This window comes from Thermobia domestica, chromosome 2 (assembly GCF_964235325.1).
Source record: "Thermobia domestica chromosome 2, izTheDome1.hap1.1, whole genome shotgun sequence".
NCBI classification, from domain to species: Eukaryota; Metazoa; Arthropoda; class Insecta; order Zygentoma; family Lepismatidae; genus Thermobia; species Thermobia domestica.
In genome coordinates, this window is record NC_137455.1 from 322,480,712 (window position 1) to 322,504,393 (window position 23,682).

At 36.3% G+C, this 23,682-nt stretch overlaps 1 protein-coding gene across 1 annotated transcript; it reads right to left on the reverse strand.

Moving 5' to 3' along the window:
- Window positions 1–1,213: 1,213 nt before the first annotated feature.
- Window positions 1,214–23,315, reverse strand: LOC145678663 (uncharacterized). Its single transcript, XM_081749045.1, has 3 exons — window positions 23,164–23,315; window positions 13,538–13,636; window positions 1,214–3,176 (listed from the first exon to the last, which is right to left on the reverse strand). Exon 3 carries the CDS (start codon window positions 3,139–3,141, stop codon window positions 1,453–1,455), a length of 1,689 nt encoding a protein of 562 aa, XP_081605171.1. The 5' UTR covers window positions 3,142–3,176; window positions 13,538–13,636; window positions 23,164–23,315; the 3' UTR covers window positions 1,214–1,452.
- Window positions 23,316–23,682: the final 367 nt, after the last annotated feature.

Genomic DNA, 23,682 nt, shown 5'->3' on the forward strand with positions numbered 1-23,682 from the left:
AATCTGTCGGAGATAACAAAAAATGTTTTGCAATAACTAATGGGTTTGTTAGTTAAAATTAGTCATTATACTGTTCACAATAATTATAGGTTAGGAATGAAATTGATCACTGTTGTTCTTCTGTTCTATTAAGAAATGACGCAGGCAAAAGACTTCCTTGCACCATAAATATTTTATATGTACAATTGCGTTGCATCCGTCAATGGAGCAGTTCGCATCAAAGCGAAAAGCAAATTCGACAGATGACTCAAAAGGTACATAATTTGTTCGGTAACCTGCCTTGTGGAACACAAATTGAAACAATCCAATGTATCGCGGTGATCGGAACTGATTCATTAGCATGAACACGAACTTTGATTGTTTCGTTAGTACATCATAACGTTAGGATGAAGAAGTTTCATACTATGTACAAATCTCCTGCCATAATCTTTGGTTGGTTGGAAACCAAACACACCAAATAGTTGTACAAATTGTGTGCAGTTCTTTGGTACATTCTCAACCATCACGTCTTTGGCATCCGTCATCCAATTTGCAATGGATAATTTGTCTGTGAATGGACACCAGTGATCAAGCAGTAGCAATTTCAAACCATCAGGCTTCGCCATGGGAGAGAATACTTAACGCGTTTAAATGCGCCTATCCTCATTTTTCCATATAAATTTCCAAGTTGAATCTCTCGAACAGTTTACAACCATTCAAAAATTTTATTAGCTTGTTGTAATCAGTATTCATTGTTCCTTCAAATGCCATGCTTACTTTCTCTGCAGACGAATGCTTTCTCCCGAACTTCGATTGTAAGTAACAGAATTCCTCCACTTCTTCCACCAGATGATCTATTTTGATCTTCATTTTTCTTTCCTTATCTCAATTTTTTATCTGTATTTATTCTTTATATTCAAAAATAAAAAATGAGTTTATATTATCACTAAATGAAATAAATTACTTGCTTTAGAATTTATGATATATTTCAGGCGAACTAATTTTAACTCTTACATTTATAGCAGATATTCAGAAACAATTTCAACGCTATTTACTGTGTTTGTACTTTAGGGAAAATAAGTTTTAGAAAAATGACATCAAAACATACAAAATGCTAATCCATAAATACATTTATATCACATAATTTATTTTTTATTTTTTAAATTTATTTTCGTTAAGAATAATTACATAACAATATCATGAAACAAGTTATTTCTTTTGAGGAAAACACATCAGAAATAATGAGATTAAAAATCGTTGAAATGCTAAGCACATTACGTTGACCAAATACTAAATTTCAGGTTAATTTTGTTTTTTCCTCAGTAACTTTCCTTGATTATAGCACAGCAAATTGAGGCTTTTTCAGTCCCATACAGGTATTCTAACAGATTTAACTTGAGTTTAAAATTTTAAAAAATATTAGTTTGTTGAAAGGTAAAAATGTATTAAGCACAATTATTATAATACATTCAACTACAGCACAATTGTAGTATCTGATTCGTGTGAGCTTTGGGATTTTTTCATGGATGATAACAGCTTTCTGAACCTCTTCATTACATTGCCCGACTTTTTTTCATCCGTCGGTGCATTACCGGTACCTGATTCTTCCGGAAGTGAAACAATCTCGTCGAAGTTTACACTGCTTGGACGTAAAGTACGATTCTTCGATATCTTCAGTGTATCTGCTTCCGTTTTCTTTTCACTGTCCTTTTGTCTACTGACGCTGCTCCTCAAAATACCAAGCTTTCTGTAATCTAAAGACGCACTCATCTTTGCTCTTAGCTCTTTAGAGAAATCCGATCTGCTAAACGAAGAAAATGCCCTCTCTTCTCCTCTGTGAGTGTGGGGCATACTAACCCTGCGAAGAGCATCCAAAAAATGCTGCTTTTTAAATTTTCTTTCATGTTTCTCTTCTTCTTGATTCCACTCACTTGAAACACGCCATTGATGATTTTCATTAACTTTAATGTTGGACATTGAATATGCGCCTCTTGACATCTTCGATTCGCTATTTTCGTGTTCTTTTACAGAATCTACTTTCGGTTTAGCATCACCACTAGCTTCGTCTTTCATTGGTGAATTGTTATCAGCAACCGACGCCGAATCTGTCTTCGAGGTGCTTTCTCCCAGCACATAATCCTGCTGATTTGAGTAAGTAATCCGTAAATTATTCTTATTTTTAGATTTCATCGAAGAAGGTAAAAGGCTCCTGCTCTGTAAGTCTTCCTCACATTGTTTAATGGTTTCCCACTGTTTCTCATATTTCTTAGGATCCACGGGAACTTTATCTGACGAGCTTTGCTGCAATTGCTCCGAAATTTTAATATTTCCTCCATGCGTAACGGCTGGAAAACACACTGTCTCACATTCAATATACTTATTACTTTCGTGTTTAGTATCTTCATCTCTATCGTAAGTTGGTTCAATGACCCTTTGAACAATCTCATCATCTGATTCAGAGCATTTATCGTACACTTCAGGCGGTCGCTGTTTCTCTTGTTCATGTTTACATTCATTTACAGAGACGACTTCTTCTGCTACGGTTGTTTCTCCAAATAATTTAATGTTCCCACCGTTTATTGACTCGATATTTTTGAGTTGAATTTTCACTTGATTCAATTTATCTTTCAACATTAATAATTGATCATTGCTTGTGTCACCATCAAACTTTTCGATAGCGTCACATACAACCTCCATGCTCTGAATCACGTCAGAATGATTTCTTAAATCGTTATTTTCTTTGTTTTTTAAAGACAAAACTTCCTTTATTAATGAATTAATTTCATCTAAAGAGTTCCTACAGCTTTTTAATGTTTCATCGTTGGCAGTAGAACTTTCATCACTCATATCATTTTCAAATCTTTGAATAGCTGACCTCAAATTCGAAACAATACGTTCTGAACCATCTTCAATCGCATCACCTTTACTGCTTGTTTCATTGTTTTTAAACAGGGATGATGGCCTTTCCGGTTCGTCAGTGTGTGTAATGTTTAGAGATGTTTGTTCAATCTTTGTGGATTCTAAGGCACTGTCTCCCTGTTTCACATCCTTACTCGGGCTACAGTTTTCACCTCCTGGACTCAAATTCCCCTCCTTTTTTGGTAATATATCCTCTCCTGACTCTGGCTTTACATTATCTGTAATCGCATCTCCAGTGGCCATGACTTAGTGCATTGGGGTAAAACCAGAAACTGGATCTGGAAAAAATGCAAATTATTTAATTGTATTATACGTATTTTGTTCCTAACAATTAAGATATAAAGTTATCAAATAATAATAATAATCCGAAATTAAAACTATGGTTTTAGTAAATTACGTTTGCTACTTTCTTTCTATCTGGTCAGCGGTTTCTTTAGTACTTGTTAAAGAAAATGTGGATTTCGTTTAATCAGTTCAAACAATACTTTGTTTTCAATGATAATTTTCAAATTTCTGCAGAACAGTGGCTCCCAATCTTGTTTATCTGGCGGCTTCTTCATAAAGCTTGCATGCTTCACGCCCACCCCACCCCCCACCCTATTCTTTTCGCTCGTTGATCATACGTGGTTTTTGGCTGACCTCTTCTGCGACTTCAGATACAGCCTTGAATCAAAAAATCTTCAATAATAATAATAATAATAATAATAATAATAATAATAATAATAATAATATAATAATAATAATAATAATAATAATAAAATTCTCATAAGTTTGTATTTGTTTCCAGCAAGACTTCTTAATACCATCGTAGAGCATTATTATTATTATTATTATTATTATTATTATTATTATTATTATTATTATTATTATTATTATTATTATTATTATTATTATTACCAAATTTTTTACATGAAATCACAGTTCTTATTCAAAAGTAATTTTCATTTATACGATATTTAACTTAAAGCCTTTCTGTTACAACGTTCTTAATTTAGTAGAACCTATACATTCTTGGCTCTTTGTAAATCAGTTATGATTATGAACTGTTTCAATATCGCTTTCAATTATCTTTAGTACTTTCAAACACACCGACAACTCTTTCGACAATTAATGAGGCCGCGGTGGCTCAGTGGTAGAGCGTTCGCCTCTGGTGCTTGGGGCCCCGGTTCGATCCCAGCTCGCGCCAAGTGAACTTTGTGGTGAAGAAACACCGTGTGCGTGGGTTTCCTCGAGGTTCTCCCGCTTTTTACATTCCACCAATTCATTTATTTCTCATCATCACCGTCTCCTTTAGCCTGGCCGGCATAAACGTGGGACGGAAAACTTAAAGATTTCATTTTCAAAGATTTCATTTCATTTTTTTCTTTCGACGATTAAAAAAAGAAATTAATTGTTAACAAACAGCTTTAAAAATGAAGAGCTGCGGATAGTGTCGAAAGAGAGCAGAGCAGTATTTAGTATTTATTTTCGGTACTAATGGTAACAATTAATATGAAAATCCTTCATTACTTAGTTTGAAGCTGATTATTGATCGATTGATAACGGGCTCTTTCTTTCTTGTTTCAACAGTGCCGCTTAGTATGCTTCTGAATAATGAACATAACGCAGACTATCTACATCTGCAGTATTGGAACTACTGCTCTCAATCGGGTCGGGTTGACCCGACCTGATCCGTGACCCGACCCGACCCGAGTCGGGTCGGATAGGGTCAGGTCAACTCGGGTCGGGTTGTCGGGTCGGGTCAGTCGGGTCAGTCGGGTCAGCTCGGGTCGGGTTGTCGGGTCAGCTCAGGTCGGATTGTCGGGTCGGGTCAATCGGGTCAGTTCGGGTCGGGTCAGTCGGGTCAGCTCACTTTGGTAAACTGAGTTTAGGTTGAGCTTAAACTCGGCTGGAGTCGAAAGCTGCTGTTTTTCACTAGCTGGCTAATTAAAAATAGCAATTTTCAATTGATTTTATAGAAGTCATAAATCTATTTTGAACACTTGCAGCTAGTGTTTTTATGGTAAATGCTTATTTTTGTACTTGTGTGTACTTTAATTTGTAAATGTGGAAGATTGATTTTACCAATCGACTGTAATATTAATATCTACGCCAATATGGAGTCTGGATTTAGAACAAAACTAGAAGTTGTTTAAGCAAGGTTAAAAGAAAGATTGGATATGGACGACCAAACCCAAGCAGGGCTGCGGTGGCTCAGTGGTAGAGAATTAATCTCTGGTGCATGGTGTCCATGGTTCGATCCCAGCTTGTGCTAAGTAGGCTTTGTGGTGGCGAAACGCCGTGTAGTGGGTTTTCTCGGGGTTCTGTTTCCTCCCACTTTCTTCATTCCACCATTTCATTCATTTCTCATGGTCACCGTATCCGTTAGCCTCGATGCAGAATCGAGGGACCTTAAACTCAATATTTCATTTTATTTCACCAAGCCCAAGAACATCGATACAAGAACAAAATAAAGATTGGATATGCAAGACAAATTGCATAGTAATCTTGCTCTTGGCCTTGTTTTGGTGATCACCAAGTAGCGATGAGCATATTTTCTTGCTTTCCGTATAGTATGAAAGACCATAATCAAAATCACACTTGGTCTTCATTTGTACCGATGAGGCGAGCATTCTTGGCTTTTGTATAGCATGAAAGACCACCAAAACTACGAAATGCAGAACCAAGACTTGACTGCAAGACAAAGAATAAGACGCAGTATTGATGACCAAGACCCACGGAGCGAATTGTTTGAATTTCATTTGTTGGTTTGAAAGTGATGAAATAAAATTAGTACTTTGTAATTAAATATCATTCTGTATTTTTAAATTTTAAATTACAAAATTTATATTATGTATCTTCTTACGTGCAACTATATATACTGTAAAATACGTTTTAATTACCAAGAAAGAAAAATCAAAGTGGCACGGGTCCCGGAATCATAAGAACCTATTTTGGAATGAAAGTTGAAGGCTTGGAAAAAATCACAGGTATTCTCCTGTTTTCTCAACCCTTATCATTGTAGTTAAACGATTTCCTTTTGTCTCCGCCACGAGACTCTTGCTATTGCCTTCCGAGAAGACCCCCTTCCGTCCAAGCAGGTGAGAACACTGACCTTGAATAAAAATTTCGTCACATAGAACTAAAGCAAGAAAAAAAAAATAAACTTCTCCCACGCCGGACATTGGTATCAGTTATAAAAAGAAATAACCAAACCTCAAAAGTGCCAAATATTCATTAAGATGCATATACAAATCCGCTTGATCTAGCTAGTGGTTAACGTGTAAGACTTTGGTACACGTGGTCCGTGTTTAATTTCCAATGGGAGTGCATTTTGGCGTTCACCCAGTGTCGTGACCATAGTGCTCTCAAACGGGTCGGGTCAACTCGGGCCGGGTTGTCGGGTCGGGTTAGTCGGGTTAGTCGGGTCAACTCGGGTCGGGTCAGGCTATCGGGTCTGGTTGTCGGGTCGGGTCGGGTCAATCGGGTCAGCTCGGGTCGGGTTGTCGGGTCGGTTTATTCGGGTCGGGTTGTCGGGTCGGGTCAATCGGGTCAGCTCGGGTCGGGTTGTCGGATCATGGTTCGGGTCAGTCGGGTCGGGTCGGGTCGGTATTCAACCCGACCCGTTGAGAGCACTACTTGGAACCATTCACAAGCTATTTTAGTTTTATTAATTCTTCAGGCCAGTGTTCTGATCTGAGATGTTTATTTTGTGGTGTTGTGAATGTTGTAATGACTAATTTCTCGTTTGTATCAGCGTGTGTTTGAATTGAAATTGCAGCTTCCAGTTCAAACAGAGGGTTGCATTGTGAAGATTACATCAGGTATGGTTTTACGTTCATTGTAAAAGAGGATATTCAACTACCACAGTTTGTTGTGTGCCATGCTGTCCTTAGCAATGATGATCTCCGCTCCGTCTGAATAGAACATTTCTCAACAGTACATCATGCCTCAAAGACAAATATAAAAATTTTTATTGCGACAAGTAACTCGCTGAAACGTATGAAGTTGGACAACTCTGGAACCTTTCACGGGCAAAATGAGGTGATGCAAGCATATGAACTTTCTCTTATACTAGCCAAAGATAAATAAATATTTTTTTTAAAAAAAATATTAGTGACACTTTTATCAAACCTTGCATTTTAAGGCAACCAAATGGACTTTTGGGAAGAAAGCAAAAAAAAAAAAAATCGCTTGCAGATAATACTGTGAAACGCAGAATTAATTAAATAGCTTGGGTTTTAAAAAATCAGATAGTTGAAAAAGTAAAGTCTCCATTTTTTGCCCTAGATTGTGATGATTCCACAGACATATCTCAATGTTGTCATTTGATAGTGTACTGTCGGTCCGTAAATGAAAACAGGTTAATGGAAGAAATATTGTTTTCAAAAAGTTCGGAGTTATCATCCAAAGGTTCTGATTTTTTTTCTGTTATCATTATTTTTTCTTTTTTGTTGAAAGTAGCCAACTAACCTGGGAACAACATGTCAAATATGTATGTACAAAGCTCTCCCGAGCACTCTTTCTGTTAAGAAGATTGAAAGATACAGTTCCCTATGAGTATCTGAGGAATTCATATTTTGCATTTTTTCACAGCATAATTGGATATGGGATTTTGCTTTGGGGTAACAGTAGCCAAGCACATGATATTCTAGTTTTGCAAAAGAAAGCTATCAGGATTATTGTTGGAACATATAATAAAGAACACTTTAAACCACTATTTATCAGGCTTAAGATAATAACAGTAGTTAATGTATATATATTTATCAAGTCCTGCTTTACACTAAGCAAAACCTCGCAAATATGACACTCAGGGATGAAGTACATACATATAATACTAGATTGTGTAAGAAAATTGATATATCCTTCACTAGCTTATCGAAGATCAAAAATAGTTATTTAGTTATAGGACCAAAGCTGTTTAATAAACTAACATCCTCCATACAACAGCTGCCATTTAAAGTCTATAAGAAGAGTAATATGATTGGTTAGTAACGAATTCATTTTACTCGATTCAAGAGTTTAGTGAATGTCAAGACATTGTGTCCTAATTTGCAATGGCACTTTATTTCAAATATTATTATGCTGTTCATTATAAAATTAACCAATAACTGATTGTCTGTATGCAATGATTAGTTTTTTATATATCTGTATCTATATGTATATCTCATTCGGACGTTGTCTATTGCTTGTAAAGCTCAATGACAATAAAATATTCAATTCAATTCAATTCTCTGGATAGAATTGTAGAAATATGTACTCATCGAGCTCTAGTAATGTTAGGTTCGTGGTATGTATTTATTATAAAGCTGGCAAAGGACAAAAATCCTACAATTATTAGTTGGTGCTATAATGACTTCCATCCAGTTAACGTTTTTGAAATATTAAATAACCTGTATTTCAAACTCTATTGTACAAACACGAACATATTAACTTCTTATGACGCGATAAGAGCTTTCATGGAAAAAATCCTACAATGGAAAGGCCGCCTGAATGCTTCTACACTCAACTTTTCGTCTTTTCTTCGAATAAATGAATTTGTTTCAACTAACTGACCATATTGGCGAAAACTGTCACACATTTATAGTTCTATAATAAACGTTGCTTTCCTCAGCAATTTGTATTTTAGTGTAAGAAGAGACAATATCAACTCACCTAGACTCAGTCTATGATGAATTCAAGAAATAGTTTCCTGATTTGTGTGAAGGGAGAGCAATGTCAACTATCATATTGACAGTGAATTTTTTCTTTGCTCTTACTTGGTAAATTTTTGAACTCGATCTTATACACTGAAATAGCACTTTATACTCATTTTGACAACTTTTTAAAAAAATTCATTTGCCTAATTATTTAGTTTTTAATAAAGTAGAAATCTTGAATAGGAATAGGAAAGACAAAATGTCAAAATATGAAGTTTGGGAAAGCTAAAGTGTAATTGCTTATCATAAGTTATGTTTTGTTCATAATTTCACATTTTATTTCTGTCATAGCTTGCGTCCCCCTTGCTTGCCCTCCACGCCTCCCTCTCAGGGCTCGGGCCCCCAGGTTAGGAACCACTGCTTTAGAATATGCATATTCAGCATCTAGACCCTACGTTTAGTAATCTAATTTACGAGAGGATCACATAAATATTGCAAGAACCCTCTTACACTTGAGGAGCTGATTTTCAAAGGGAATATTTCCATCTCCAGTGTTTTCTTTCTTTTTGTACATGTATGTATGTGTGTGTGTGTGTGAAAATAACCTTTAATGGTATATCAATCATTGCAATGAAATGTTCCCCAGTTGTTAGCTTTACAGTAGAAATGAATGAGCGAGGTGGATATATTTTCATTACACGACTAATTTTACATTGTGAGTTCTACTAAAAGTCTTCCTGTTTGCGTAAACTGTATTGAGTAATCCGACAGAGTTCATACCATAGATAAAGAAATCGTTAACCCTCGGTCTTTAAATTGTAAGAAAATATGTTATTGCTCAATATATTTAGCTAAAGCGTATACCTTACGGTTACTCCACGATCTAAGGAGGGTTGAGCATGCATGGAAAGCCTAACGCAATTTTATTTCTGATTATTGTTTAAGGCATTATAGTGATCGTGAAAACTGATGTCGTCGCCCCCACAGCGTGGTCGACAACTTGGGGGAGGCAAAAAGGGGTGAGGCCCAGAAAATCGTAGACATTCACACTGGCGGTCCTAGTAAGCCACCGTCTCGGACGGTCCTACGTTGACGGTCACGCTTTTTTCACGGTCACGCTGGCGGTCCTACGTCGGAATTTGTGTCCTATTAGCCCTCCTAATTTTCACAAGGACATGAACCATATCTCATTGGAAAGCTTATGGAACACAAATTCCGACAAGGTAACTTTTGTGGCCCCCGTGCCCAACATGTAAAAGAAGAAGAAGAAAATAAAAAATATGGGAGAAAAACAAATTTCTGTAAAATTTGTGGGACGCTGGCAACATTGTTGTTCGTCGTACGCAGAAAAAATAATCTCACATATACGTCATGCATTGGCAACAATCATATAAAAAAATGAGTATCATAGATACAATAGCAAGAGAGATAAAATTTTGGAACTTCGTATCTCCGATGATCACTCTGTACATATTTTTCCATGAACTGTCGTCACGTTGGCAGACCTAGCGACGAATTATACCTCCTTGGAAAGCTTATGGAACACAGAGTTTAGAGAGGTAACTTTTGTGCATCCCCTGCGTACGACAAACAACAGTGTTGCCAGAGTCCGATAAAGTGAAAGTTGTTTTTTTCAATTTTTAAAATCTTCTTCTTCTTCTTTTACAGGTTGAACATGGGGGCACAAAGGTTACCTAGTTGGAATCTGTGTTCTATAAGCTTTCCAACGAGGTATTGTTCATGTTCCTGTGGCAAATAGGAGCGTCGCTAGGGCTGCCAGACAAGGTGAAGGTAGACGCATGGGAAGAGGAGAGTGGTACAAGCTTCCGAATTTTTATCTCCCCTGCTATTGCAGCTACGCCTTTCATTGTTTTGTATGACTGTTCCCAATGTGTGGCGTACATATGAGATCTTTTTTCCTGCGTACAACAAATAACAGTGTTGCCAGTATTCTTCAAACTTCAAATATGTTACTTTCTTTTATAAGAAAAAATATACTGGAGAAATGGGCACATTCAATACTCCCCATTTACCTCTCGTATGCCCAATGACCAAATACGTGATATCACTAGTTAGGATATTCATTTATTTATATTGATACCAAATTTTTATGCTTGTAGCTCCCTTGGGGTAAGTTTAAAGACAATTTGAGTTTGGTATGGATAACATTTTTTGAAACGCATCTTTAGTTGTAAAGCCATTATCATATTGTTAATAAATGTAACTGAAATAAGAATATAATATTAGTATTACAACAGCTTTATTTGCATTTACCTTCATTTGTTGATCATTTGTGTTCCTGATGTTAATCCAATTTCCAGTGTCTTGTAATTTTGAAAACAAAAACTACTGTTACCTAACACATGAAGATCAACTAATAAGAACGTATGAAAACCTGAAAACTAACCAGAATGAAGCAAACAAGAATTTTTCTTCATGCGTTTGATTCAGTTAGAAACAGAGGAAGTGTAACCCTAATAATTCACAGCTCACACGCCAAGACCTGAATGATACTCAACTTCACGAACTAGAGCTTGTCTATTTAAAGATTGTTAAGAAAATTGGAAACTCTTGTGATGAAAGTAGATACATCCACTTCCTCTCATCCCCATCAGTAGTAAATGACATTGTTTGTTTACCGTGCACCTCCAGCTCTTTCTAACAACAGGTACTGAGATGCACTGCTCAACTGTACTATTGGAGTAACATTCCGTTTGCAGAGCCTTTAGATTTAACCAAGTTTTTTTTCTTTCCTAGATGCCAATAAAACCATACGTTCACTTCTGATGACAGCCTGCCGTACCAGACATATTTGAAGGGTTGCGGATCAACATTATGTGGAATCACTGCGAACATTCCTCGAAAATGATCGGCGATGGACTGTACTGAAGTGACTGATGAACTTAATATTTCATCTGTGCCAATGTACCACATACTAACACACAATTTCGACATGAGTAAGACTGCAGCTAGATGGGGGTACTATATGCCAAAGTAACACTGTTCTGGCGGAGATGTCAAAGTAACATTGATAGAAATATGCACGCTTACACCTTGAATGTTTTGTGTAGGAAGGAAGGTGTTGATTTTCTGGATTGCATTATTGCGATTAACAAACCAGAATTGAAATGCCAGCCCAGTGAACAGCCCTACCCGGCATGACTGAAAAAAAAAACAAGAGCCAGCAAGCGTTAAGGTCGCGTTAATATTCTATGACCACGGATACATTATCCTCTGACACGAAGTGCCACTAGAGGTTACCGTAAATACTGCGTAATATGCCTCGTACTTCAGTGACCATTTGCGGTCAGTATTGTGATGCAAACGACCATAATTAGAGCTCTGAACAAGTTCTGCTTCATGACAACGCCATATGTCATAGTTCCCATGCAATACAGACTCTTTTACGATGATGGGGTTGAGAGGTATTGGAACATCCGCCATATCTCCGGATATAAACCTCTGAGATTTTGATTCGTTTCCAGAAATTTAAAAAAAAAATACTTCCGAGATAAGGTTTTCGTGATATTCCCAGTATTGCTTGTGCTCTAGGGTGCTCTCTTGAAACCTTTTTTACACACAGGGGTTCTCAACGATATCCAAGGCCTGCAAGATATTTGGAAACGAATTCACCAGGCAGATTTGGAGTACCGGTACATCGAGAGAATATAACCCTGTTCACGTGAGTAACACACTCCATTTTCATTTCCTAGGTATGATGCCACTTCAATTTAAATAAATGACTCGTAAAACATCGCTATTGAATTAGAAAACTGGTCAAAAATAGTATCTAGAGAAGTACTATAGTTATCAAGTAATGTGAAGAAAATAAAAGAATGTAAGTGCTCTGTTACGTAAATATTAGATTTTGTATTTTCACAGACTATTTTGATTTTAATACATAATGTAGTGAACTACTATGCAGAATTTGGAATTATAATGATACCTTGGAATCTGAACTTAATTCTTTCCAGAACCCCGTTCAAGTTCTAAATTTTTTGAGTTCCAAAACATGTTTTCTTCTTTAACATAACAGAACTGAATTAATTCGTTCATAAGTCCAACGAATTCGAACGGATTTTCAAAATGATTTTAATACACTGAGTTTTAACGTAAAATATTAACAAACATTTTATTATTATTGTATTTGAAAAAATGCGAAAACTAACAAAGCTAAAACTGTTTTTAAAAAGTGTGTAAAAATAGAGGACTAGCTCAGGAGAGTAATGCTCCCGGAAGTAGGAACGAAAAACAGTTCTGATTGTTTGGCGTTATCAATTGCTTGCCACATTGCATTCAAATAGCAGAAATCAAACAATTGATGTTGTCGGTCTTCGTGGCCGAATGGGCTAGCGCTATTAACTAAATTCTCTTTTGGCGTGAGTTCAAACCCGGCCCAAGGTAAGTTTTTTTTTACATTTTTATAACACTTTTTAAATTAAAATAAGATGAAAATAATTCTCAAAAAAGTGATTTACTTACTTTTGTGCAGATAAGTAGTAGTAGTAGTAGGAACGGGTTAGAAGCCCCGCAGGGCTCGTTGTACTCCATGATATATGGTTCGTTTTGTTCCCCTTGTACTCCATGATATATGGTTCGTTTTGTTCCCTTTGTACTCCATGATATAAATTTTGTGACCAACTTAAAACAGCTGGCTAGAATAGCACGAAAAACAGCTGGCTAGAGTAGCGCGCGAAAAAACGTACTTCCGAGAGCATTACTCTTCTGAGCGGGTCGTAAAAACAGCATAAAGTAAGTACAAAGGCAGAAAATTAGCAGCGAAAATCACACGATACGCTGTCACTACAGATCCCGACAATAAACTGAACGAGAAAGCGTATGAGTGGCTTAAGGATTAGAGAGGCGTAGGCACACACATACACATATAGAAACAAGGTGCTGGGTGTTCGTTTAGATTCCTAGACAAAATTTGCTCGAATTTCTCGTATTTGAATTGTTCGTATTCCAATGTCAATATTGTCTACTGTGTAACAAGTACGACTAGCTATAAATAAACTTACGTTTGCGTGTTGGACCTGAATTTTCTCAGTCTGACACAATTGTTGTGGATATTTTTTGTAACTGAAATTTGCGGAGCCGGACTTATAACTTTGATTGACCTAAAAAGAAATTCAACTTATTAATTCTAACATTCAATAACTTTTTTTTTTAATCGATTTACCAGATTGCCGCTTCTGGTTTAAGACTACAAACTAAATCAAACTAGATATCTAGCACTAGAAACTTTATATACACTTTTAGATTCAAAAGTTGCAGAAATGTATGAACAAGCAGAAATAATATCACAAATCAGAGATGAAATGACAAAGAAGAATTTAAAGACGAGTACGACTAATGAAATCCTGCAAGTCATTGCTTCAAGATCATCAACTGTTTTTCCGAGTAGCACACATTGAAGAGTCCGATAAAGATAGTTTACATTCTTAGTTAGCAATTTCTGCGATGAATATTGAGTCCCAAGAGGAACGGAAATGGGGAATGGGGATAGCGGAAAACTCATAATGAGGACATGCATAATTTACACCATTTACCAAACATTGTAAGGGTCATCAAGTCTAGGAGGATCAGGTGGGCAGGTTATGTAGCCAGAATAGAAGATAGTAGGAAGCTTTCAGAGTTTTAACTGGAAATCTAATCAGAAAATGTCCATTAGGAAGACCTAGATGCAGATTGGAGGATAATATGAAGATGAATCTTGCAGAATTATGAGTATAAAGTAGAATATGGATACAGTTGGCTAAGGACAGGAGTCAATGGAGAGCTTTTGTGAACGCGGCATTGAACCTCCAGGTTTCATAGGCCATAGAGTTAGTTAGTTTAGTGACTTATCTTTTTTAAAAAGGAAACAATCAAGTGAATGATAAGAAATGAGTCCCGCGGGCAACAACCAATGGCATATTTTGATTAGGCTTACGCAAGAGACGAGACAATACAAAATTTTCGTGACAATATTCGAGATGACATAGAAACAGGCACATTTTGCGAGACGAGATAGCCTCAAGTCTTGTCTTATGGTCATTCCTAGTTCTGACGAGTTCCTCAGGAACGTCTTGGAAGCGGATTCTCGGAAAAGTGTTCGAAGAGTTAGGCATACAACATACCAGTCTCGTTTAGTTCCGTGTAATTGTTAAGTTAAAAAAAAAAAGTTTGACTTGCGTGCTACGTGAGTTGACACTGGCAACAACGATTACCGTCTGGAGATGTGCAGTTCTCTAAATGTATGGAATAGCCATGGTTTCTCCGCATCGGATTGCCAAGTCGGATGAGAAATGGATCTGTTTTAAGACCCTTAAACGGTCTGGATAGTGATAGGGTCGTAAAAGTAAACTTATTAGTTTTACAGCAGATGGTTAAGCCCATTGTGCTAAAGGAGACATATGATAAATTAAATTAATGATCGTGAAACAATTAGAGGAATGAGAACGTGAGAGGAAACAGGAGACTCCCGAGAAAACAAAGGACACGATGTTGTCCACAACAAATTACAGTGACCGAGGATCGAACTGAGGTGAATGCTCTTTGATGACGTACCGTGCCTTGTTGTTGGGCCTTGATCAATGTCCAGGACGGTTTCTAAAACCACGCTTCCATCTACAGAATGTATAATTACTTGGTATGATTGTCAATGGTGTAGGTGATCCATTACATCTTTCTCTGTCGAGGGCAGAGACGCCAGCAAGATTTTTTCCAAGAAAGGACAAAAGACCGACGCACAGAGTCGTAAATATTCACCCTTTGATCCACGCGTGCACATAACAATTTCATGTACAACTATTATTTACACACATTGCATAACCTTATTAACTGCAGTAAACATACTATAATTTATATTATAAAATAGAAATTTACTACGTTTGTGACTCTTAATCTCTGGAACCACCCGACCAATCTTAATCAACTTTTCAACGTAGATGAGGCTTGAGCCTCGAAAGTTTCTTATCATTTCAATTTGACGGTAAAATTTAGAGGAGGGAGGTACATAAAAATAAATAAAACTCAATAACTCTTGAACTACTCTATTGATCTATATCAAACTTTCAACAAAGATGGAGTTTGGGCCTGAGATGGTTTTCATAATCTCACTTGGACGGTGCAACGTAGGGGAGGGGAAAAGGGGAAGATATATAAAAAATGAAAATGAAAGTGACTATCTTTGTGATTTAATAATTCTTGAACCACCCCAGCGATCTCGATCAACTTCTCTACATAGATAAGTTTCGGACCGGGGATGGTTTTTATCGTATCACCTTGACGGTTTAACTTAAGGGAGTGGAAGGAAAAGACATATAAAAGTGACCGAAAATGGTCGATGTTACTGTCGAATCAGTATTTTTCGGAGTCGCTAAGATGAACAGTGACACTTCCGATACCGTTTAAATCCAAATTCAGCCCTTTATGTCCAAAATGAAACGTGTTCTCAAGTGCGAAGAAGATAGTCTGCTAATATTTTATATAAATATACATATTAAATACTATAGTGTGTAAATAAGCAAATCTGTCTTGACATGTATTCTGGAGAACTGAACTTCTTCAGAAGTCAATGATGGAGGCGAATCCGTCACTGTGGATATTACAGCGCTGAACTCCATGGAATGCAATGCAAACTTCTCCAGTAATGGTCAACAGACATAGTCAACATGTTTCACAATGCACGTCCACATGCCACTCAACAGACGTTGGAGACCCTCCATGTTGCAGTAAGAAGCCCTTTCTCATCCATCGTATTCTCTCGATGTCTCTTTCTCTTCCACTGATTACCACGTCTTCCACTATCTGGATCACTTCTTGGCAGGAAAGAGCGTACTTTAGAAGGAGCTTCCGAGCGTTGCAGTTGAGGACTTTCTTCCATCGCAAACTTCTTACGCCGTGGAAACGTAATGTTAACTGAACGATCGCAAAGATATGGTTTAAGCTAAAGATTGACTTAATTTTATAGTTATATTTATTTACTTATTCTTTGAAAGTGACACCATTAGTAGTGTATTTCAATCCCACTAACTCAATAAAAAAAATAAATAAATAAAGTTTTAGAAATGAAAGTCCCACTACGCAAAGAAGTACATTATTATTTTTAGTATCATCACACATAATTGTTTAAGCAGGTTTTTATAATACCAAATTCTTGAGAAACTTAACCTTTAAGATGAAGCGGAGAAATTCTACTAGTACCTATGTTTTTGAACTGCACAACGTAAGGCTATATCGTTTTGATGTACAAAATACAAAGAGGTTACTTTCACCAATACAAAAAATGAAATTATTATTTTTTTTAGTTTAACGTCCCACGTATTTACCTTTAGCCTAAGGGAGACAGACACAGTTAATAAAAGTGAATGATCGTAATTTTTTTTTTTTTTTTTTTTTGTAATTTTATACTGATAATCAAACCCGGAACCACATGCACCAGAGCCACACGGGCTACTCACACTTTTTTCCCCATTAGACCAGTGGATAGGCGTTTACACCAACACATGCAATATGGTTGATGCAGAAGAAGAAGGAACAGGCTTTGATAGTATAATCAGCTGGAACAAAAGAGACGGAACTTGGTATAAAATGGTATTTATTCAGAAAGTATGAAGGTGTCCTTCACTTGCATGAATTTAAAGTAAGTGGCATAGATTGAAGGAGGAGGGGAAGAAAGGATCACAAAATTTCATCGCCACGTTGGCATTCAAGTGTACATATAATACAATATTGTTTTCTTGTGAATACTATTAAGTTATTTTTTACCGCTTAACAATGCTAACAATAGTATTAAGTAGTGACAAAATAATTAATTTCTATGGAAATAACGCTTGAAATAAACATAATTAAGATAAGGCAATCATATTTCATTCATTCTTTCAGTTTAATGCCCTACGATTATGCTCTTTGGGCTAATGGGGATGATTAAAGCAAGTAAATGATGATGAAATAATCGGTGGAATGAGAATGTGGGAGGAAACGGGAGTACCCCGAGAAAACCTAAAGACACGATGTTGTCCACCACAAACTTACTTGAGTGAAGATCGAACCAGACACCCCACGCACCACAGATATGCGCTCTACCACTGAGTCACTGCGCCATATTTAATTCATATTTCGAGAGGAAACAAGTTACAAAGATAAGAGTAATTAATTTTGCATCTATAGAACTGTTAGTAGTAAGACATGTATTATTATTATTATTATTATTATTATTATTATTATTATTATTATTATATGAATTTTCAATCCCAAAATTATGCTCCGAGACTAAGGCAGAGGATGACGATTTATAAACGAAATGGTGGAATAAAGAAACGGGAAAATCCCTAGAAAACTCTCACACACATGGTATTTAGTCCACCACAAAGCCCACTTGGTGCGAAGTGAGATTGCACCGGAAACCACACGCACCAGAGTCGAGCGTTCTACCACTGTACCACCGCAGCCCTATGTGTATATTTCAAGTTTGATAGCAATTTCAGTCCTCACACATTTGTTGATGGTGTAGCTACATTTGGCACAGTTTCTTCAATGCTATTTCTAAATAATATCCTAGAATTTTCCCGCTAAAACTGTCACTATTAATAGGCTGCATTGATCTTGTGACCTACTTCAGAAAAGCATAAATTTGGAGAGTCCATTTGTTACTATGGCACAACACGAGTTACAGCTATACTATACCTAAAAATAAACCTTGCTACTAAAATTTACATTGGACGCAACCGCTTTGTTTTCTTCTTTTTATTCTTCATATTGCAAAAAAACTGCAGCAGCGGCGTAAGAAATCAATCAAGAATAAACGGTGGTCGAATGTGAAATTAATTAGTACTGGAGTGTTTGTACGTGTAAACCTATTTTAGGTATTCTTCAATATACATAGTAAAGCTTATTTTTAATTTTTACAAATAGTATGATTTTTTGTCATCTTAATTTACTACCGGTATGCCAAATCAGTTCATACCGTCCCAATTCGATCACCGAGAATAATGGAGTAAAAGTAGGGTAAAATTGACCTCAACTTGGAAGTTAGCGAAGTTCTGTATGAGCATAATTGATCACAGAACTATTTTTTACATTAACTCGTAATAATAATAATAATAATAACTAGGAATGCAATGGATATACTCGATTGCAATGAAATGAGCTGAGCGAGCTTAAGCAACGTAATCAGTTTATTGTGACTTTTTAAAACAATCAGTATTTTTCATAACAATCGCACAATTCTTCGTCTTGACCTTTTGTTCCGGCTAAAAAAAGTTTAAAAAATCGTTAATTTGTTTTTAAATTGTGATTAAAATTGTAAATTTTTACGCTAAAAAAATAAAAGGGCTTCGCCGGAATTTTTGAAAATCACGCGCAGATTTTAATTGTTGACAAAAAAATCACGTGAAAACTTTTTCCCCATGTTAAGTCTATGGAAGCGTTTTTCGGTGATTATTCCCCGATGGTACATCGGATTTTTGATTTCGACCTATGTTGTCACTCAGCACGACATACTCTATCAGCGTGCTAAGTTTGGTTGAGATCGGCCAAACGGTCTAGGAGGAGTTCGCGGACAACCAAACGGCTAACCAAACGGACAACCAAACGGCTAATGGCAAACGGCTAACGGCAAACGAACCTGTTCGCTCGCTCAGCTCAATAATAATAATAATAATAATAACAATAGCTTGATTTTGATGTAATACGGCGCATGTTCTATTTGATGCTTCCGCAATCATCAACATTGCTTCAGACTGAAATCAGTCAAGAATAGAGTAAGCCCTGTCCGCTTGTCCACAGGGTTCTGTTTCGATTCCTGGTGGAAGAACATTGAAATTTAAATGCATTATGGTGGTTTGGATTCCTCTTAAAGTAGATCCACATCTTATATATCCTCGGTGCTGAAAGGGACGCTAAACTCTAATCCAACGTACCAAGAAGAGGATGAATCCCATCTTCAAAAATTAGCATAAATTTCCCTCGGAAAAATGGGGCTTTGAGACTTAATTTCTTCTATTGCTTATGGTGAATTCATTTTTCTTAAAAGTACTTTTAAGAACAACAGAAGTTCTTAAAATTAACCTTAACCCACGAAACATGATATGTGCTTTCAATAAGACTTCCCGATGTTGGCTATTAGTTGAGATTGAAAACAGTTAACGGCACGGAAAGACGGAATAAATTCATTTAATCTTTAAAATAACTTGTCAAGTGATCAATTTCCTATAAACTAGCATATTTTTCAGGTGCTTGGTTTGAAACTTCTCAGTGGTGGAAGCTATTACTTGGAGTAAACATTGCTCAGGTGCAACAGGATATACTCATAAGAAAATATTTTTTTAATAACATTTGTTTATATTTGTGTAAATCACTTCGGTCTTAAGAGTTCTTTCTATTGCATGAGGTTGAAATCAAGGGTAAATCAAGCAGAATGAATGTGTACCAAGCAAACTCAGCAATGAAACTTCTCCCACAAGAAATAATTTATAAGATACTAGGAGTGCGTATCCTGATAAAAGAACTACATAAATAATAAAATTATGTTTGTGAACCTGAATCAGGACCAGGGCCGTCGCGTGGGCGGGGCGAGCGGGGCAATCGGCCCGAGTGCCGCAACCATAGGGGGCGCCGGAACGAGAAATCAACAAAATTCAAGGAATTCAGATTGTGTTGGTAAATGAATTTAAAAAAATAATGTTAAATCAGATATTTTAATAATGATCAGACCACGGCTAAGTAAAATTTATTTATTTATTTTATGACAGCACAATAGGCTTAATGCCCAGTTATAGTGTCCTGTAGATAATTATCTATCATACACTATTATACAAACACAAATATACGTCGTTGAATTATGCAGAAGTTATTGTCAGACAATTGTTTTCAACTTGTTTACGGACATTCTAAATATATCTGCTACATGAAATCTAATTATTTCGTTATATGAAGCACACACTCTCCACAGAGGAGACTTATGTAATATGTTAGTTCTTGCTTTTCTACAATAGAATTTAACAGTGCTTGCTGTAATAGTCTTACCTATTGGGACATGTAATAATACTTCTGAAACTAATTCTGGACAATCAATTTTACCGTTTAATAATTTATGTAAGAGCAACAGATCAAACATCCATCTCCTTTTCTCTAATGTTTGAAAACTAAAATTCGTTACTAAGTCTTACTAGGGAACATACTTTGGATAGAAACCGGTTTTCTTGTATGCAAGCATTAAAAGAATAAACTGTATATTTTCTATTGCATCAGAGTATTTAGTGACATTTGGTGTCCAAACAGTAAAACAGTATTCTAATTTTGACCTCACATACGAAAAATATAACCTTATAAATGTTTATTCTTTATAGAAATCCTGTTCTGTCCTATAAATTAAACCTAGGTTTCTATATCCACTATTCGTTATTTCGTCAACGTGTTGAGCAAAGGTTAATTTGCTATCAAATGTAACTCCTAGATCTTTGATTGTACGAGGCGCATCCAGAAAGTAAGTTTCCCACGCGTCCCATAGCTAGGAAACCGTATGTTGCGCGAAGCGACTGCGTGTACGTGAGAGAGTAAGGTCTTAACATGGCTCATGCGCCAGCAGAACTTCCCTAATTCTCTCAGTAGCGTCGTGGCAGAGATTGAAGATTGGCGTTCCTATTCCAGCTCCTCCCGCGTGTGAAGTGCGAGCAGTGATAAAGTTTTTGAATGCACAGGCCATAGCACCGATTGAAATCCATCGTCAGCTGTATCGTTGCAAAAATGTCAACGCTGTCCCTGTGCGCCTTGCTTTGTGCTCTAGGGTCAGTTGCTTCAACACAAAGCTTCTTGATCAACCGGCGCTCCGTGACAGTGGTGTGCAATAAGGAGCGGAAAATCTCCAGGAACTGCTTGTTCGAGCCGTTAGGTCCATGGACCTGGCACAGCTAACGATGGATTTCGATTGGTGCTATGCCCTGTGCATTCAAAAACTTTATCACTGCTCGCACTTCACACGCGGCGCGAGCTGGAATAGGAACGTCCATTTTCAACCACTGCCACGACGCTACTGAGAGCACTAGGGAAGTTCCGCTAGTGCATGTGCCATGCTACGACCTTACTTTCTCACGTACACGTAGTCGCTTAGCGCAACATATAATTTCCTAGCTATGGAACGCGTGGGGAACCTACTTTCTGGATGTGCCTTGTATTTGGGGGTAGACAAAAAATAAGTGTCACTTATTGTATAGGTCAAATTAATTGGATTTCCTTTCCTCGTGAAAGATATAGATTTACATTTTGACACATTAAGGACTAATTTGTTCTTATTATACTATATTTGAACTCTTTGTAGAACCTGTTGACGTTTCACGCAGTCATTAATTGAACTTATTTTGGAGTATAATTTGAGACTGTCGGCAAAAAGAACTTAATACACAGAGTTAATACTTAATACAAGAAGTTGTAATACACAGAGGAACATCATTAATAACAAGAATAAATAAATGGGGACCTAAATTGGATCACTGAGAGACTCTCGATAGGTGTTGAACTTAAAAATTACTGGTAATGTAAAACATCGTCTAGGATTATTCAACTGAAACTCTTTCCAGCCCTCTGTGAGATTTTTTCTTTAACTTTGTAATTTAATACTTGTATCGTTATTTGTATATTCTATGTTGATGTCATAAATAAACAAGAATAGCACTCAATTTCAATAATTTAAAACCTGTTTTCATTAACTTTTATGTTTTAACTACAAAAGCCATTCACTTAAAAAAAATGACATAATACCAACTTCTTTTGTCTTGCATTATGATCTTTCATTCCATATTTAAATCTATGAGTATATAAAAAAAAACTCTGGTTGTTTCTCATAACATACTGGGAGGGTGCCTTTTGAAATTCTGCCTCCGAGCGCTTACAACCCACGCGACGGCCCTGATTAGGACAGCAGAAACATATGTCACATTCCCTTACTACCAGTTAAAACAAAACACTATTATCCTAAATTATTTAGGCTATCATTCCTATGTTTTCTTTTCTTTTACCACTCGTATTTCTGGTGACTCACATAAAGTAAATCTGCACCCTTTTATTCTGTAAATACGAAACTTGCCTCTGGTATTGTTCCGCAGATGTGAGCCAGCACTATTGTAACCTGAGTTAGTCTACCTTACCCTAATCGAACCTAACCTCCCCTAAGCTAACCTAAAAATATTGGCTCACACCTCCGAAATGTATCACAAACCTTGTTTCAAATACACCTATCTCACTGGTGAGTTTTCTCATCTTCTATAGTTTCTTATACATAAAGAGTCGCATCCGGCGAACGAGCAGTAAATTTCTAATCATGATTGCAATCCCTTATATCGCTATTATGGGTTTATAATTTTCGTTCTTTTTCTGGATTTAAAATCAAATGGATCACTTAAAATACTTCAGAATACATCTCTTCCAATGTAACGCATTTTTCGTGTATATTTGTCAAAAGCGTTATTAGGGTATTCTTAACCAACACCAAAAATATATCTACACAAATGTAAATCGAAAATAATTAAAATGTGTAAGCCTTCTTAATGAAATTTAATAGCTAACTAAAGAAAAACATATTATCTCAATTTAATACTAAACTCTATATTAAGGATTTTTATCTTTGAATAAGCTTATTTTTGCGATATGAAGTTATTAAATTTACCTTATCTTGACAGATTGTTGCTTCTCATCAAATTCAAGATTTACTATTGTTTATTTCATGTGACATTTCAGTTGTAGCTTGTGTCGCTAAGCAACTGTCATTTAAGGAAGATTAGAACATCGATGAATAAAATAGTTCAACATCTTTTGGCACCAAATTAAAATCTCAATTTCTGCCATTTCTTTCCCACTCAGCATGAATTCTTTCCAAGATATTTAAAATGACAGAGTTTAGGAAATGTACAGTTTCTAAATTTTGGCTTCCAAGATTGCTACATTCGTAAAAATATTTTTTACTCAATTTGGTTTAAATTCATTTGAATTCAAATTAGAAATAACGTACAGATTAGGAATATCCAGGACACTATGAGCCTTATTAAAACGGTCGTTTTGACGCGTGATTAGTGCCATACTAAAAAGTCCGACTAACACATGTTTCCTGCAGTAGTCAGGTTTTTAGTATGACGCTAATCATACGTCAAAATGACTCTACATAAGACCTTTTGTTACTAATACAAAT